This window comes from Oncorhynchus tshawytscha, linkage group LG01 (genome assembly GCF_018296145.1).
Source record: "Oncorhynchus tshawytscha isolate Ot180627B linkage group LG01, Otsh_v2.0, whole genome shotgun sequence".
Classification (NCBI taxonomy): Eukaryota; Metazoa; Chordata; class Actinopteri; order Salmoniformes; family Salmonidae; genus Oncorhynchus; species Oncorhynchus tshawytscha.
The window spans coordinates 38590759-38610874 of NC_056429.1; the positions used below are offsets into that span (position 1 = coordinate 38590759).

A 20116-nucleotide genomic window follows, 5' to 3' on the forward strand; every position below is an offset into this window, starting at 1 on the left:
ATTTCACCTATGGGCTCACTTTTGCAATAATCCCCTTCCTCCCTCTCAACCAATTGGTGTAAATCTTGGGATGTATTTATGTCAATTTACCTTAGTTCTCTCATTTGCTGTTTTTCAGCAACAGTTTGACAACCATCCACCTCCCAACAAGCTATAATAACCTGAAGGCCCATCATTGGAACTTCTTTACCCCAGCGAGGGGGTTTCGATGGTACCTGCCATCACTTCATCTGGCTCAGAGGATCTTCCCTCGGAGACGAGGCCATACCCCAAACTATTTAATAAAGTTTCATATTGCTTCTTGTTTTTGTTGTTCATTCCGTTAAGACTGTACTTGATTGAAGTTGCATTGTCGAGAAGGAACCTGCAAGTAATGTCTACCTTGTACATACGACTAGTAACTATTTCAAGGTTGGGGCCTTAACTCTAACCTTCTCAGCTCAACTCAAGCTGTAACCTTAACTTCTTGTCCAGTAACTCTAGACAACCCTAATGAACAATAGATTATTTAGCTCTATCCCCCACTACTTTGCAGAAAGGTAGGCCTCACTTGAAGCCTGACGTAGAGTTAATGTGCTATTGAGTGACATCGGCAGAACGGTTATTAACACTTTCTCTTAAGATTTGCCTTTTCACCTTTAGGTTACTGTGTACTGAGTGGAATCACAGAGGTACAGGCCAGATGTAAAATCCCAAAACGTAATGCGCAGGCTGTCAATTTGGGGCTTATAAAAAGTTTAGATTCATCATGGTTATAAACTAAGCATTGTTGCACTGAGCACAACCTTGGATTTTTTATACCTTTTTTGGAAAGTTTGTGGCTTTCTGTTTGCAGAAAAGGTTCAACTTGAATGTTACCAATATGTCAGTGTTTAACATGTGTGCAAATGCTTAAACTAAGTTTTGAATCTAGACTAGAAACAAAATTCAGGTATAGGATCGTTCAACAGACGCTCCCGATGAACGCAAGCCTACACCTGACCATGTGAAATTAACTCTTCACAGTGAAAACTTGGTCACATAGAGAACAACGACTTTTCCATAGAAAAGTATTACCTACAGCCCTCATATAACCATGCCTCATCCGTGGACTGCAATTGAGCAAGCTAACCGTCCTGCCACACAACCCATCCTGACTTTAGGGACGCCCTGTGTTGAGGTTCTGTTTACTGTGGCAACAGGAAATGGCTTAATTCATCCTCAACATGGTGCGTCATTCTTTCCCTGCAGTCAAACAAAAACACAATCTTCCATCCTCTATAGTACGATCGATTCTTAAAGGTCACGAACAGTCAGTCGTGTTTTTTGGTACATGTGATGAAACCAGATCAAAGTAAAAATGGATGAAGTTTGATCGTAAAGTTACTGGTCCCCCTCCAAAATGTCACACACTTGGGAGTCAGGAGGAGGCATTAAGGGGATAGAGTGACGTCACCCTAACTCTAATTGTAATACACTGACGAAGGCCTTGAGGCCGATACATAAAGCTTAATAAAGAGCAGAGATACTAGCAAGAGCAGTCTGCCGGTTTCATTCTTTTTTTTCTCTCATCTTATTCAATTGTTACCATGCGTCTACAACAAAGAGAGCGCAGATGTGCGAGTGACTTTTGAATACACCAATGGTAACGTGATACTCACTTACCTAATTTAAATAAGGCCTGCCTTGTAACCAACATCGGAGAAGGAGTGTTTGGAGGGCCGTGGTTTAAATAGCTACTCTACTGGTGCCAACATTTGACTGTAGGTTGTCAGCAAATATAATTAAACGTTTACACTTCATCTATGGCAAAGATACTTATGTCTTCCCCTTCATCTGTGTTTGACTAGCTTGGTCTTCAGCCAGCCCGGAACAAAAGGGTGGGGAAGGGTCATTCAAAACTCTGACGCAGTTGTCATGTCAATACATCAGTCAGTGCTACTGTGAACCGTATCACAACAGATGCCAAACGGGAGATGTATAAAACAAAATTGACATCATCATTGATGCAATTTCAATGTTTGAGTTGCTTTGTGTATCACCAAATTTTACTTGATGATTTTACTGCAACACTGCATCCACTTTTCTTGCCATAAGTGTTTCAAAGAGCTGTCAGTCAAGGTGAGCTCATGAATATGAGATCACCGACCACTCAGCCTGTCTTTTCAAACTTACTGGTCGTTAGCCATGAGAGAGAAAGTACTTTTTGTCACATTTTGAGCATTTCAATCACCCCCAAAAATATTAGTCACTCAAAAGGCTATTTTACATGGCAATCAGAAGGACTGTTTTGGGACCTTTTTTAATGTATAGACATGACACTGCCTTTTTTTACCAATTAGGTTGCGTCTGAAATGGCACCCTATTCCCAATAAAGTGCATTACTTTAGACCAAAATAGTGCAAATTATAGGGTGCCATTTCAGATGCAACCTATTGCCTCCAATGAGTGCTTTGAGGCCTGTTAACGAGCTCTTCCCCAACAGCCTTATCTCTGTTGTCAGATATGAGATTGAGAAACATCTTCAGTGGGGAGAACAAGTATTTGATACACTGCCGATTTTGCAGGTTTTCCTACTTACAAAGCATGTAGAGGTCTGTAATTTTTAGAAACACTTCAACTGTGAGAGACGGAATCTAAAACAAAAATCCAGAAAATCACATTGTATGATTTTTAAGTAATTCATTTGCATTTTATTACATGACATAAGTATTTGATCACCTACCAACCAGTAAGAATTCCGGCTCTCACAGACCTGTTAATTTTTCTTTAAGGATCCCTCCTGTTCTCCACTCATTACCTGTATTAACTGCACCTGTTTGAACTCGTTATTTGTATAAAACACACCTGTCCACACATGCAATCAAACAGACTCCAACCTCTCCACAATGGCCAAGACCAGAGAGCTGCGTAAGGACATCAGGGATACAATTGTAGACCTGCACAAGGCTGGGATGGGCTACAGGACAATAGGCAAGCAGCTTGGTGAGAAGGCAACAACTGTTGGCGCAATTATTAGAAAATGGAAGAAGTTCAAGATGACGGTCAATCACCCTCGGTCTTGGGCTCCATGCAAGATCTCACCTCGTGGGGCATCAATGATCATGAGGAAGGTGAGGAATCAGCCCAGAACTACATGGTAGGACCTGGTCAATGACCTGAAGAGAGCTGGGACCACAGTCTCAAAGAAAACCATTAGTAACACACTACGCCGTCATGGATTAAAATCCTGCAGCGCACGCAAGGTCTCCTTGCTCAAGCCAGCGCATGTCCAGGCCCGTCTGATGTTTGCCAATGACCATCTGGATGATCCAGAGGAGAAATTGGAGAAGGTCATGTGGTCTGATGAGACAAAAATATAGCTTTTTGGTCTAAACTCCACTCGCTGTGTTTGGAGGAAGAAGAAGGATGAGTACAACCCCAAGAACACCATCCCAACTGTGAAGCATGGAGGTGGAAACATCATTCTTTTGGGATGCTTTCTGCGAAGGGGACAGGACGACTGCACCGTATTGAGGGGAGGATGGATGGGGCCATGTATCACGAGATCTTGGCCAACAACCTCCTTCCCTCAGTAAGAGCATTGAAGATGGGTTGTGGCTGGATCTTCCAGCATGACAACAACCCAAAACACACAGCCAGGGCAACTAAGGAGTGGCTCCATAAGAAGCATCTAGAGGTCCTGGAGTGGCCTAGCCACTCTCCAGACCTAAACTCAATAGAAAATCTTTGGAGGGTGCTGAAAGTCCGTATTGCCCAGCGACAGCCCTGAAACCTGAAGGATCTGGAGAAGGTCTGTAAGGAGGAGTGGGCCAAAATCCCTGCTGTAGCGTGTGTGAACCTGGTCAAGAACTACAGGAAATGTATGATCTCTGTAATTGCAAACAAAGGTTTCTGTACCAAATATAAGTTTAGCTTTTTCTGATGTATCAAATACTTATGTCATGCAATAAAATGCAAATGAATTACTTAATCATACAATGTGATTTTCTGGATTTTTGTTTTAGATTCCGTCTCAAACAGTTGAAGTGTACCTATGATAAAGAATTACAGACCTCCTCATGCTTTGTAAGTAGGAAAACCTGCAAAATCGGCAGTGTATCAAATACTTGTTTTCCCCACTGTAGATGGCTACCAAGGTCGAATGCAATGTAAATACGCCGAGGATAGCTAGATCAGATGTGGATGGTGGAGTGTCATTCACTCCCAAGTGTGTATTATCATCTCTCCAGCTGGAGGGACAGTTGGTGATAAGTCTTATTGGATTTCTCAGAGCTCACATTACCCAGCATGCTCTTATACAGCGAGAGCATGGCAAGAAAAAGAGTACCAGTAGTAGAGAATTTACAAGTAACTGCCAAAATAAAGGAAAAACCAACATTGTGTCTTAATAGGGGGTTTGGCCACCACGAGTTGCCAGAACAGCTTCAATGCTCCTTGGCATAGATGCTACAAGTGTCTGGAACTCTATTGGAGGGATGTGACACCATTCTTCCATGAGATATTCCATAATTTGGTGTTTTATTGATGGTGGTGGAAAACGCTGTCTCAGGCCCAGCTCCAGAATTTCTCATAAGTGTTCAATTGGGTTCAGAGCTGGTGACTGAGACACACACTTACACTTTAAACCCCCTTTGCTCTTTTGAGACTCCTCATTCAAAGTCAGAGCTTTTCTTCTACCCATGGTTGCCAAAATAATGGGCAACTGGGCATTTTAATCCATGACCCTAATCATGATGGGATGTTAACTGCTTAATTAACTCAGGAACCACACCTGTATAGAAGCACCTGCTTTCAAAAATAGAAATGCAACAATTTCAAAGATTTTATTGAGTTACAGTTCATATAAGGAAATCAGTAAATAAATGAATTAGGCCCTAATCAATGGATTTCATATGACTGGGAATACAGATATGCATTTGTTGGTCACAGATACCTCAAAAAAAAGTAGGGGCGTGGATCAGAAAACCAGTCAGACCCTGGTGAGGACAACGAGCACGCAGATGAGCTTCCCTGAGACGATTTCTGACAGCGTGCAGAAATTCTTCAGTTGCGCGAACCCACAGTTTCATCAGCTGTCCGGGTGCCTGGTCTCAGACATTTCAACAGGTGAAGAAGACGGATGTGGAGGTCCTTGGCTGGCATGGTTACACATGGTCTGCAGTTGTGAGGCCGGTTGAACGTACTGCCAAATTCTCTAAAACAATGTTGGAGGCAGCTTATGGTAGAGAAATGAACATTAAATTTTCTGGCAACAGCTCTGGTGGACATTCCTGCAGTCAGCATGCCAATTGCACGCTCCCTCAAAACAAGACATATGTGGCATTGTGTTGTATGACAAAACTGCACATTTTAGAGTGGCCTTTTATTTTATTTTTTCTTTATTTAATTAGGCAAGTTAGTTAAGAACAAATTCTTATTTGCAATTACGGCCTACCAAAAGGCCTCCTGCGGGGATGGGGGTTGGGATAAATGTAATAAAAATTAAATGTAATAAAACTATAGGACAAAACACACATCACGACAAGAGAGACACCACAACACTACATAAAGAGAGACCTAAGACGACAACATAGCATGGCAGCAACACATGACAACACAGCATGGTAGCAACACTACATGACAACAACATGGTAGGAACCCACAGTTTAATAAACACAAGGTGCACCTGTGTAATGATCATGCTGTTTAATCTTCTTGATATACCACACCTGTCAGGTGGATGAATTCTCTTGGCAAAGGAGAACATTTATGGGACATTTTATTTCAGCTCATGAAACATGGGACCAACACTTTACGTGTTGTGTTTTTATATTTGTGTTCAGTATACTTTGTATCCCTCATTTAAGTGTTTCTTTATTTTTGTCAGTTACCCGTAGAATACAGTAGTCAATACAGGGACAATAAAGGGCTTTAAAACATCAAAGAAACCCTTATAATGGCTTCTTGACTAGACTATACAGCAGTAGTTATTAAGCCACTTAAGATGGAGACACACAGCAAATTGAGACATGTTATAAGTATGTATAGTGTAACGAGAAATTACAAGTCTTGGTCATTGCAAACATGTCATACATGGCAGGGAAGTAGTGCTCAGTCCTTCATAAAGTGGGCACAGCTTAGGTTAAGACAGGGTAGTAGGAAATGAACATCCTATGACTGTTTTTAAAAGGCATTTTTTTGATGACAATTGCATGTGCATTTTGTAATTAGTTTCCTACCCTGGCTTTACACGTCAGAAATCACAGTTTAATAAGAGTAATTGACCCTATGTTCAGCTGGATGGAATAACTAGCACCATCATCACAGCTAGGGATCAATCAACATTCCTGTTCAATAATCATATACATTTCTTTTTGAACCAACAATAAGGTAGTAAGAGCACTCAGGTCTCCATGGCAGAGAGAGGAACAGCTCATTATGCCAATTTCCAGATTATTAAGATAACTGGGTGGATTTCATACATTTTCACCCCTCAATAAGAACTTGTACTTGTTACATGGCATGACTATGAATCATGATGAATTGAATCCTAAATTAAATACGGAGAGCGCAATCAGCAGGTGATTGTAAATGTATCTTGGCGGATTTGCTTTTTGTTTATTCATCATAATCCGGCTCCTGCACTATGCATACTGCACTATACCGTAACATTATATAGATCCTACACAGTTGTTTAAAAACATTTTTTTTCTATGAAACACCATCCTTTTGGCCTCTCCAGTGTTATATTGTAAGTGGTTGTTTTAAAGGGTTGTAAACATTGACCAGTAAGCACAGGGAATGATTGACACATGAGCACTTTCAGAGAGAGGGGGGGGAGGGGGGGGGTAGGGGGGGTAGCCTGGATAACATTCTGTTATCGAGGGGTAACACAGCAGACACAGACTTGTTTCGGGCAAGGGGGCAGCAGTGGCCCGACCCTGCCCTGAGAGCATACCTGGGTTTAAATACTATTCAGAATCATGTTAAATACATTGTCTGCTTGATTAAGTTTGCCTGGCTTAATAATGGCCCAATAGTATAGTTCCAAAATTTCAAACCCCGCTCTCCTGGCACATCAAAGTATGTGAAAGATTTCAAGTATAGTATTTGAACCCAGGTCTGCCTGAGAGACCCCTAACGGAGCATGCTCAGATCAGACTTTGGCCTTCTTGTTGATGAGAACGGAGCAACAGGTGAGGGCTCCGTCCACCTTGACCTTCTCCATGTTCGACACTGGGATCAACATGTGGTCCTTCAGCTTCTCAAACACCTAGGGAAGAGAGTGAGAGAGGGAATATGTCTGTCTTCACCTTCCGTAACATTGTTTACAGGCATTGTTCATTTTTACAATGATTTGGAAGCACTTACGAGGGATGCAAATCTAAGAATGACCATTTTAGGTATAGCGAGTTCTCAGTCTTCTGAAGATAGAAAAACTAAGTGAGAAATATTACAGCATCTCCAGAAACCCTCAATGCAATGTGTCACCCTGTGGAGCCCCTCCAGAAGAAAACCACTGTTTTCCTAAGACACTTCCAAGCCAGAATATATATATATATATTTTTCTCTCTCCCTCTCTCCATGGGAAACACATGTTAACATTGCCAAAGCAACAACCAAAAACAACAACTTAGAAATAATTAAAAGGTCACCACCATTTTTAAACAATTTTCATTTCTACATTTTGTAGAAAAAAATGTAAAGTAAAAAAGTTCTAAACGATGACCTCATCAAAAGTTTAAACATTTTAAAAACAGTGATTTTCAAACACTATGAGATTTGCAGTGACATGGGAGTTAGAAAATACCCTCCCTCTGGCTAGAAACTCATTGCAGGGTTTAAAAATCACTTTTTTTACCCTGTGATGTCACACAGAAGCATTTCTTAGGACCTTTCTTATCTTTTTAAGCACAGATAATAGAATCATACTGTTTTCATACATGTAGACACTGGTTTGGTGCTGGAGACAATGAATATTGAGGTTGACTGGCAGAATTGCCCTTTAACAGTAAACATTACCCACAGTAAACATTAACATCACAGTATAAAGCCCCTTCTGTCATACTAAAAGCCTGGGCTTACAGTACCGTAAGAGCAACAAGCAACCCACCCAACTCTGACCTATCAGATCCTCCAGCCATGAATCAACAGGTCTTACTCTGGCCTTCCTACAACCAATACATAGAACAGGGGTAAAACCCCATCAACCATTGGAGGGGGATCACGAGGTCAGGGGGGGCGATGCACTTTATCCAAACTCCTCTCCGCCTAACTCCTTTTTTTTCTTCTAAATCTGTTCTCTCGCTCTCTTTCACTCAAGTGTTTCTGTTTTTATGGCAGTGAGTCTGTTCTTTCCAGCTGGGTTGTTATTACTGTGGTTGAAATTTATACAAGGGGTAGGAGAACTTCACTGTGGGGGCTGGCTGAGACCTTTTGTCTAGTCGACTTCGATCTCTCTTCTCAGCCCCCCCCCCCCTCTTTATGTAACGCTACTAAAAATAGCCGGAGACAGAATTTTTAGGGTGAGAATGTTTAATGTTTATACTGTTAGAAAGCGGAGCGGCTTTGCAGGCAGTGAGCGGGTTCGGTCTGATTGGGTTGACGAATCTCTCATTCTCTTCCTCCCTCTCTCTCTATCTGAAGGGGGGGGGGGTCTGTCTGTCTAGATTACTGTTATATAGATGTGTTAAGTTCAATCAGGCTGAGAGGGCGCACAGCTTGTTTTTGTATCTCCCAGATCTGCTCTTCCAGAGTGGTGGTTGCGAGAGATTACATGGAACTGTGTCTGACAGTCTGACACGCAGAAATGTATCCCTGTGTTCCGACACCCCTGATGATTGTGATTCCAACACCTCTACATTTAATGACTCTTCAGAGGCAGAAAGCGCCCTAAGCTTCAATCCAGGACCCATATGAATACACTCTACAGTGGCCTGATACAGGACACTGACGCAGACACTCTGGTTTTATGTTTCGGGTTGAATTCCCCTTTAGCCAATCCTCAAGGCACATATTATATTAAGCCTTGGGAAATCGGACAACAGTTCCAAATCCAACGAGACGTATTTCAATAAATGCTTTGACTAAAAATAAAATGTTCAAGTTTGGGTTTTAACCGCAGAGAACATTTGAGGTCTTAGGGCTGTCTGTGCAGATTGCAGGGTGATGGTTGTCATAGTGACACAGGAATGCGTAGCGACAATGAGGAGTCTAAATGACATGGCTCATCCTCAGCCGTCTCTAACAGCTACAGAGACAATAACATGTCATTCACTGCTCCCATACGAGCTGACATCCAAGGGTCACGACAAAGTGCAGGGATATTTACGACAAACATATGCATACAAGACGACAAATATACAATATTCAGTGGCTAATAACTGGGGGAGCACAGAGATTAGCATGTGTGTGCTAGTGCACAGTGTGTGTGCGCTAGTGCACAGTGTGTGTGTGTGCTCACTTTGGCACTCTCTGGGAACTCCTCTGGGGTGCAGTGTAGCAGTACATGGCCTTTGCTGGGGAGGTTCATGTAGATGGTGTTAGCTGCAATGTCATCAGGCACCGTCAGCTTGTTGTAGCGATGGTCACTCATCTGCTGCATGATCTACAGACACACAGGGAGACAGACAGACAGATGTCTGGTAAGCTGTAAGCGGGGCACACAGAGCCACGGTGAGATTGGAGAGAAGCCCAGTCCAAATTCTCTCCTAAACCTCTTGGCCATAGCTCTCTGATGTTTCTAGATATGTAACAAATATGGTGGGAGCGCTACCCCTACACTGCTTATACCTTTCCAGGCAAACATTGAAGGGTACGGTCGAAGGAGGAGGGGCAAGGATCATATTGTGGCTGGGCAAAAAGGAACCAGACCTTGCTGTTTTTGCCTGCTCCAGTCCTAACCTCCAAACCACTATCTGGGTGGCTGGGCCTTTAATGGAGAACACAGACGGGCAGACAGACTGACTGACATTCTTTCATGGCAGATGTCATGTTATTTATGTAATCTGCTGGGTCGGGGCTTGGGGGAGAAGGGGCTTGGGGGAGAAGGAGCAGCACTAGTTCAAGCACTATGACCTTAATGCAGAGAAGAGCAGATGTGTGAGTGTGTGTGTGTGTGTCCAAGGTTTACGACCTGAACACCGGTGGATACCTTAGAGGAGGAAAAGGATGAGGGAGAACAAAAGTAAACATTGAAAAGGTATTGTCATCTCCTTCCCCTCTTCCCTGACTCCTTCCTCTCGCCCCTTTTGCTCTGCACCTCTTTTTTATATCATGCAGAGAGAGTCTGAGCTGGTGTGTGTGTGTGTGTGTGTGTGTGTGTGTGTGTTTGAGGAGAATTTGGGTTAGAAGAGTGATTGTGGTGTTGATCCATGATGATAAATCTCAAAACCCCTCACGATGCTCCATTTGTCTCTGTGGATCATGACGTGAACAATGGGCTTTGTGGTTTGGCCTGTTCACACATTCCCCTCTACCCTGGGGTTGGCCGGTGTGCGTGTGTGTGAGAAATGTGCACGTGTCTGGTATGTGTTTGTATCTCCCAGATCTGCTCTTCCAGAAGGGCGGTTGCCGGCTCCGCCCGGCCTGGCGGGGTGAGAAAATGACCATAAACACCTTGGCTTATGTATGGCGTGTTGCGTGACCGCAGCAGTCCTAAATGAAACACGGTCCATGTGCGTGACCGCGAGCGCTCTCTTCACACACAGGAGGATTAGCGGTCTGGCGTGAGAGACTGAGACAGAGAGGTGAGAGACTGTATGACACTCACGCCACACAGATCAGTATTTCCCTCAGTTTTATAATAGTTATCATTTTCTCTCCTCTCAAATCCAAGTCGGACATTGATGAGGGATAATTTTTGGACTTCAGGCAAGTCCTCAGTTTCTTTATCACATAATGACATCATTACATCACTCCATCGTGTGGGTCAGAGGGCACAGAGCAGTAGCCAATGCCTGAGGAGATGTGGCATAATGGCTAGTCTTATGACAGACGGGCTAGAAAACACGTGAGATCTGGTTTTGGGTGCCGATAGAACATAATGGCAGACCACAGCTAGAGGAGAGGAGATATACTGAAAGGCAGTCTATAGGAAATGCTACACTAACAGGATGAGGACTGTCTGATGAGCTGTCCAATTACTTTCTAATCTCAATTGACTGATGTTATTAAACCAGTACTCCCCATTTCAGTCCTCCTGGGCACAATTTTCCCTTCACTGAACTCTTCCCCATATACTGTAGGAATTGTTACTACCTCAGTCAAGCTTACAAACCCCCTTCAGATGAACGTCTTGCTCTCTAACGTAAGACAAATGGGGCACAACAGAACTGGATTAGAACCAATGAACGATCTCTACAGTGAGCAGTGCCTCTCTCACAATGACTGTGTACATTTCCCCGAAGTACTGTTTAATATGAAAAACTGCTGAATGTGTGACGGAATGTGCAGAGTCAATCTTGCTAAACAAAATATTCACTGGGAGGTAACGGAATACCCTACGAGCAACAAACAGACACATAACAAAAACTACTGTCACTTTAATGAAGGGATTTGGGATGCCATTCCTCTAAAGTCACCAGTACACAGAGTATTCTTGCAGCACACTTACAATATGTGGAATTTTCACAGTTCACACAATTTCCCCTGACCCGTGTAGCCATTAAACTAAGATGTTACAATGGCGCTTTTCAAAAACCAGTTGCTATCCAATGGACCAGGGGAATGGTTATTAGACTGTAATGGCTACCTGTTGATGTCATTATTTGGGATTGGTCCTTGACACACATTTCTTCCCAAAGAACCGACTGTTATTGGCTTATGGTCCATGTTTATTCCTGTCCCTTTAGGCCAGCGTCTCTTCAAGAAGGTGAATGCAGGGGCACAAGTGGTGGCGTCTGTGTGAATGGGGGGGGGTCAGCTGCTCCTTCTGACTGGCTGGGTAACCCAGTGCTGGGTAAATATGGGACAGAACACACGCTGGGTTATCTTGATCCAGCCAGTTGGGTTGCGTGAATAACCCAACATGTTGTGTGGTTGGGATTACACAAACATGGGTTTATTCACTTTCATGCTGGGTTAACCCAGCAGCTGGGTCTTTTTAATGTAATCCTTAGGTTATTTTCAGGAGGCATGGCTTTCAGATAGATATTTTTGGCCACCCGAAAGGGTAAATGTCATTCCTGTTCATCTGTTGTATTGTATCAAATGTTAAGATTGTATACTGCAATTTTGAATGTGCCTTAATTTGGCATATTTCATTATTATAAAATATGAATAATATTAACATTATTAATTGCATATTGTAATGAAGTGGTAAGTATCCCAACTTTGGGATTTGTATAGGGTCTTAAGAAACATACATTTCTGTAAGCCTCATAAAAGCTTTAAAATGATCAGTGTTTAGCCTTAACATGCGCTAACAATACAACATAATAGACTAACATAAATACATTTACTCTCACAGGTGGCCAAAAATAACTATTTGAAAGCCATGCCCAAAGTCTTCTGATCATGCCTCAATAACCCAGAATCAACAACTCAACAGTGCTTTTTTTAAAGAAAATAACCCAACTAATTGAAGCAATGCCTGCAACCCAGCATTTTGTAGTGTAAAGGGCTGGGTCTGGGGTATAGGCCTGGGGTTGAGGCTGGGGTGTGGGATATAAGGCTGGTGTCTGGGTATAGGGCTGGGGGTATGGGCCTGGGGATAGGGCTGGGGCAGAAAGCTGGGCCTGGAGTCAGTTATGGGCCAATCAGTGAGTCCTTTAAGCATAAGTCAACCTGGAACCCTGGTTCACTGGAAAGGGAGAGTGTGCGTGAGAGAGCATTAGCACTTCACTATAAGTAAGAGGGAGTATTTTGGGGAGATGACTTCACGGCTGAGGCTTGGCAGTGATAGCCACAATTGTTATGAGTACGATCAGATGATGGAATTCATCCGGTACACGTCCTCAACTTGGGAGGGCTAAACATAGTATGACTGCAGACTATGCAAGGCACACACACACACACACATGCATGCAAGGACACACAGATGCACACACACAAACACTGGCTGCCACATTTGGTGTGCCGTCAACTATACTGTATCAGAACCATGACTCAGTATCAGACCAGACATGGTAACATGGCAATACAGTCATAGCCTGCTTTAGTAACAAAGTCATAGTTTGGTCTGTGAATAACATGCCAACCTTATACCACTACTTCACTACTCAAAATTAGGTGTGCGTTCACAAAAGCTCACCAAGGAAATCCAGCCAGCAGGCATGTAATAATATCTAATGATATTATCATTAGATTTGAGCTACATTCACAAAAACAACCCCTTTACGTGCATTACAGCTACATTCACAGCAACAGCAACCCATTTACATTCTTTACAATAGCATTCACAACAACCCCTTTTGCGTTCATTATAGCAGCATTTCCCAACTCCAGTCCTTAAGTACCCCCAACAGCACACATTTTTGTTGCAGCCCCAGACAAAACTCACCTGATTCCACCAAAGATTGCCTATTATACTGACAAGACAGTCAAGTGACCACTTCAACAATGGAAATACATGTCCTCAAAGATGAAAGGCAGGCAGGAGGTGAGATCAGGTGGGACCATTCTAGCAGATACACGTGAACAGGCCATAGAGATAGAGGACTCATCTTTGTATCGGTGCCATTATAGCATCTGTGACAGCATGGGCAGCACAATTGAGGCAATCTCCATTTTAAAGTAGTCTGTTTTTTTCCTCTTCATTGGCTGATTGCTCCCAACTCACAGGAATCCCCACCCAGTTGACTACTTAAATTTTTTTTTAAAACATTTTACTTAACTAGGCAAGTCCGTTAAGAACAAATTCACATGTTTACAATGATGGCCTTTCCCTGGCCTAATCCTCCTCTAACCTAACCCAGACGACGCTAGGCCAATTGTGCGCCGCCCTATGGGACTCCCGATCACGGCCGGTTGTGATACAGCCCGGGATCAAACCTGGGTCTGTAGCGGGGGTGGGCAATTCCAGTCCTCGATAGGGCGTGATTGGTGTCACAGTTTTGCCCCAGCCCCCAGCTAACACACCTGACTCTAATAATCACCTAATCATGATCTTCAGTTTAGAATGCAATTTGATTAATCAGCTGTGTTTGCTAGGGATGGGGAAAAAGTGTGACACCAATCAGGCCCCCGAGGACTGGAGTTGCCCACCCCTGGTCTGTAGTGACGCCTCTAGCACTGAGACGCAGTGCATTAGACCGCTGTGCCACTTGGGAGCCCAATGGTGTAATATGGTGTAAGCACTCAATGGCAATGGCCACGCTAAAACGAGTTATATCCATGATGAGTTCTCTGTTTAGCTCTATGACAACAGGCACAACTCTGATATAAAGTCATTTTTTTCAAAGTTGGCGAAATGTCATGGGTGTCCACTTATGTCAGTGCATTCATCACAACCGAACCATAACAAAACGTCTATTCGATCCAATAAGCCTCACGCAGCAAATTCAACACTCATTGACCTCAAATTCCTAACGTCGTTGGATAATTTTCGTGGAAAGATTTTGGACTGAGTAAAACCTCTCACTTCCTCTCTGATTCAACTCATTGAGGGCTTGATGATTAGTTGACAAGTTGGATCAGGTGTACCTTATGATCTCAGCCATTCATTAAAGTCCTTTATAACTACAGCTAATTGCTTGTTGGAGGAAGGGGGAGGGGTAATCAGGAATTACAATGCTGTGAGAAATTCTGTCATTAACTCATGCTAATGGACCTTCTCGCTTTTCTCTACAATAGCTAATGGAATCTTAATGGGGCTCCAGTGTGTGTCAACTAAAAGTGTGCTGTATTAGTTAGCTATCACTATTACAGAAGTAGGATCTTAATTTGAGCCAGTTTTATACAGTAGGAAGATAATCCTGCAGCAACAGAACATGTGAATTATAATTAATGTACATTTTTGTAGGGGTCGATATTTTTTAATTTCAATTTTTTATTCATTAATTTTTTGTTATTAGGGCAAATCAAATCAGAAATTACAAACTTGAGAAGCCTTTTAAAAACTCAAATACACTACAAGTTTGCATTTGCAGGAAAAATTCTCAGCAACAAGAGTGATCAAATTAAGATCCTGCACCGTATGTAATAATTCATTACCAGTGTAAATAACTAATACTTGGATATGTTTGCCTCAGTACGTTGAATGAGCTAAGGATAACATTGGAGAATAAACACATGTACAGTCTTTACACATCTCATTGAAAATGATAATTGTATACCACAGGAAGAGTCACTGATGCAATTGTAACAGCTAATGGGGATCCACATGAACAAATAAGTACTTAGAGGGACATGGAATTTTGTGTCTGTCTGTGGTTGAAGTATGTAGAATCTGTAGATAGTTCCTCTCAACTTATTTAGTGTTTCAACACTTTGCATCCCTGGGCCAGTAGGGGGTGACGTCTCACTGAGAAGGCAGATGAGGAAGAACTCTACCACTGAGAAAGCCTGGCTGTCAACTTTCAGGTGTGTCTGTCCCAGGTGTGCAGGGCCAGAATACTGAACAGGCTCGCAGGGCACATGCCCCGGGGCCCCTGACCTCCAGATAGCATATGATAGCAATGTGTAGAATTGCTGGAAATTAGCTTTAAAACTGCAAAATGTCTTCTCAGCCTTATGGCAAAGTGTGAACAAAAGCATGAAATGAGCTATAAAACAGCATTTTTCTTCTTCTTCCATGACAAAAAAGTGTATAATTGCAGGAAATGTCCTTTTAAACTGTACCATTTTCTCTTACTTAACCTCATGACAAAACATGTAGAATAGCATTATAAAACAGCACATTATTCTCTCTGCACTATGGAAAAATGTGTTGAAATGCAGTAGATTTGCAGAATTCCAAAATAAAGAACAAAAAAAAAGGTTAGTGCCCCGGGGCCCCAAGTGCTGTAGTCCGACCGAGCAGGTGTGTGTGCTCACTTGTCTCTGAGGTTTCAAAATGTATCACATTCTGTTTTCGTGTCTGTACTGTGTATTGACACAGAGTTGCGTGCCAGGCTCGTGACTCAAACCCCCCCCCCCGTCCCTACAGTCTGTGATTTGGAGTGGTGTGTGCATGCCAGTCTCCTGCTTTGATGCCGGGGAATTCCTTGTGTCTGTTCCTCAAAAAAGAACAGGCAGAGATTTATTGCAACAGTCTCCATGAAAGGTAGCAATATGTCACTGTCAGTGTGTTTGTGTTTGCTCCACATCTTTTATGAAGAGGATCTGTATTCCCTACAGGGTGTGTGTGCATCCCTATAGTGGTTATTCAAGGACTATCATTAGATTAGCCCCATTGATTAAGAAGCCCTCTCTTTGGTAATGAGGTGGTGAGCGTTTTAAACATTTAAACAATAGTTGTATAAATGAGGTTCAGCTGTGTATAACATGGATTATACTATAGATTAACTACGAACACACATTTATCAGCGGGAGATCACATTCACATGTGGTTTCTGCAGGCTTGTAGAAGTTGGAGTCAGAGGCAGGCATCATACCGCAGAGAGAGGGGGGACCTGTTGTCGTGTGAGGTGTGTGTGTGTGTGTGTGTGGGGAGGGGGGGTTGAGTCAACACGTGTGATGACCTGTCTTGCGTGTTACGCAGCGCTGTGAATGCCTGACATAGGGGCAAGGAGAGGGGGGAGGGAGGGAGGAGGGAGCACAGGGCTGTACAGTTACAGTATATTGAGACAGAGCCAAAAATGAAAAGAGAAAAAAATAAATAGTGTCAATGTAAAATAAACACTCTTTAAACTTGATACGATTTCTTAGGTTTTCATGACTACAATCCCAATCAGAGTTAAAGTTGGGAAAAGGCAATGACAACCCTGCAAATCCCCAAAGATCCAAACATTCCTCGCATAGGTCCAACTCGTGTCCTTCCAAAGTAATGTAACAGCTAATGGGGATCCACATGAACAAATAAGTACTTAGACGGACATGGAATTCTGTCTGTCTGTCAGTCTGTCTGTGGTTGAAGTATGTAGAAGTGGTTTTGCACAAACGAGTCTTGATGCGCCGTGATCCAGACCAGATTCGTCATTTCCGGTCACAACTTGTAGACTTGTTTAGTGTTGCTGTGCGTTTTGTTGCAAACCTTACTTTGCTACCTGACAACTTTACGGTTTTTACTTTTTAATTACCGTTTATATTTTTAGTTTTTCCCTCACTCAACTTTTTTTTTTCATTCAACTTTTTCACTCCGGACGCTTTATCTGGACGTGGTTCGTCAGGACTTCCAACAGCGGAAGCTAAGTAGTAACATTAACATGATGCCTTCTAATTGCAGTCGCTGTACTCATAATATACAGGAGAAAGATCGCCTTATGGCGAGGATAGCTGTGCTGCAAGCCCAGCTTCAGACGCAATCGTTAGGCAAGGGTAATTTCAGTGTAGGAAGGAGAAAGGAGAAAACAGCGTCTGTGCCACCAGTAACTACAGATGGTAACGTTAGTACAAATCCCCTCGCATGGTCCCCACAGCCAGGACAACGTTCTCATTGCTTCTGGAGGGAAATGCTGTAGGAATGCTCATCCGGTGTCGCTCATTCAGCCCGACAGAAACTTTAAACTGGTTATCCCCATTAAGCAGCGCTGTTAGCCAGCCTGCCAGCTTAGTGGCGTCTGCCACTAGCACAGTCAGTGTAGTCAGCTCAGCTATCCCCATTGAGACCGTGTCTGTGCCTCGACCTAGGTTGGGCAAAACTAAACATGGCGGTGTTCGCCTTAGCAATCTCACTAGAATAAAGACCTCCTCCATTCCTGCCATTATTGAAAGAGATCGTGATACCTCACATCTCAGAATAGGGCTACTTAATGTTAGATCCCTCACTTCAAAGGCAGTTATAGTCAATGAACTAATCACTGATCATAATCTTGATGTGATTGGCCTGACTGAAACATGGCTTAAGCCTGATGAATTTACTGTGTTAAATGAGGCCTTACCTCCTGGTTACACTAGTGACCATATCCCCCGTGCATCCCGCAAAGGCGGAGGTGTTGCTAACATTTACGATAGCAAATTTCAATTTACAAAAAAAAAAAACATTTTCATCTTTTGAGCTTCTAGTCATGAAATCTATGCAGCCTACTCAATAACCTTTTATAGCTACTGGGCCATATACAGCATTCCTCACTGAGTTCCCTGAATTCCTATCAGACCTTGTAGTCATAACAGATCATATTCAAATTTTTGGTGATTTTAATATTCACATGGAAAAGTTCACAGACCCACTCCAAAAGGCCTACGGAGCCATCATTTTGTCCAACATGTCTCTGGACCTACTCACTGTCACAGTCATACTCTGGACCTAGTTTTGTCCCATGGAATAAATGTTGTGGATCTTAATGTTTTTCCTCATAATCCTGGACTATCGGACCACCATTTTATTACATTTGCAATCGCAACAAATAATCTGTTCAGACCCCAACCAAGGAGCATCAAAAGTCGTGCTATAAATTCTCAGACAACCCAAAGATTCCTTGATGCCCTTCCAGACTCCCTCTGCCTACCCAAGGACATCAGAGGACAAAAATCAGTTCACCACCTAACTGAGGAACTCAATTTAACCTTGCGCAATACCCTAGATGCAGTTGCACCCCTAAAAACTAAAAAACATTTGTCATAAGAAACTAGCTCCCTGGTATACAGAAAATACCCGAGCTCTGAAGCAAGCTTCCAGAAAATTGGAATGGAAATGGCACCACACCAAACTGGAAGTCTTCCGACTAGCTTGGAAAGACAGTACCGTGCAGTATCATCCTATTTTTCCAACTTAATTGAGGAAAATAAGAACAATCCAAAATGTATTTTTGATACTGTCACAAAGCTAACTAAAAAGCAGCATTCCCCAAGAGAGGATGGCTTTCACTTCAACAGTAATAAATTCATGAACTTCTTTGAGGAAAAGATCATGATCATTAGAAAGCAAATTACGGACTCCTCTTTAAATCTGCGTATTCCTCCAAAGCTCAGTTGTCCTGAGTCTGCACAACTCTGCCAGGACCTAGGATCAAGAGAAACACTCAAGTGTTTTAGTACTATATCTCTTGACACAATGATGAAAATAATCATGGCCTCTAAACCTTCAAGCTGCATACTGGACCCTATTCCAACTAAACTACTGAAAGAGCTGCTTCCTGTGCTTGGCCCTCCTATGTTGAACATAATAAATGGCTTTCTATCCACCGGATGTGTACCAAACTCATTAAAGTGGCAGTAATAAAGCCTCTCTTGAAAAAGCCAAACCTTGACCCAGAAAATATAAAAAACTATCGGCCTATATCGAATCTTCCATTCCTCATTGCCTTCCTGAAGACAAACAATGTATACGAAATGCTTCAGTCTGGTTTTAGACCCCATCATAGCACTGAGATTGCACTTGTGATGATGGTAAATTACCTTTTAATGGCGTCAGACAGAGGCTCTGCATCTATCCTCGTGCTCCTAGACCTTAGTGCTGCTTTTGATACCATCGATCACCACATTCTTTTGGAGAGATTGGAAACCCAAATTGGTCTACACGGACAAGTTCTGGCCTGGTTTAGATCTTATCTGTCGGAAAGATATCAGTTTGTCTCTGTGAATGGTTTTGTCATCTGACAAATCAACTGTAAATATCGGTGTTCCTCAAGGTTCCATTTTAGGACCACTATTGTTTTCACTATATATTTTATCTCTGGGGGATGTCATTCGAAAACATAATGTTAACTTTCACTGCTATGCGGATGACACACAGCTGTACATTTCAATGAAACATGGTGAAGCCCCAAAATTGCCCTCGCTAGAAGCCTGTGTTCCAGACATAAGGAAGTAGATGGCTGCAAACTTTCTATTTTTATACTCGGACAAAACAGAGATACTTGTTCTAGGTCCCAAGAAACAAAGAGATCTTCTGTTGAATCTGACAATTAATCTTGATGGTTGTACATTCGTCTCAAATAAAACTGTGAAGGACCTCAGCGTTACTCTGGACCCTGATCTCTCTTTTTCCATCAACGTAACATTGCAACAATCTGAAACTTTCTGTCCAAAAATGATGCAGAAAAATTAATCCATGCTTTTGTTACTTCTAGGTTAGACTACTGCAATGCTCTACATTCCCGCTACCCGGATAAAG

At 42.6% G+C, this 20116-nt stretch overlaps 1 protein-coding gene across 3 annotated transcripts in view; it reads right to left on the bottom strand.

Moving 5' to 3' along the window:
* Positions 1–5743: 5743 nt before the first annotated feature.
* The window catches only part of LOC112250485 (N(G),N(G)-dimethylarginine dimethylaminohydrolase 1), a 127839-nt gene continuing 113466 nt past the window's right edge, over positions 5744–20116 (bottom strand). For 2 of the 3 annotated variants that reach the window (XM_024420695.2, XM_024420681.2), the window contains exons 5-6: positions 9425–9568; positions 5744–7234 (exon numbers count right to left, since the gene is read on the bottom strand). In XM_024420695.2, coding sequence (XP_024276463.1) covers positions 7118–7234; positions 9425–9568 — 261 coding nt within the window. In that variant the 3' untranslated portion in view covers positions 5744–7117. The remainder of the gene's footprint in view (positions 7235–9424; positions 9569–20116) is intronic. The other variant, XM_024420688.2, reaches the window with a different exon arrangement.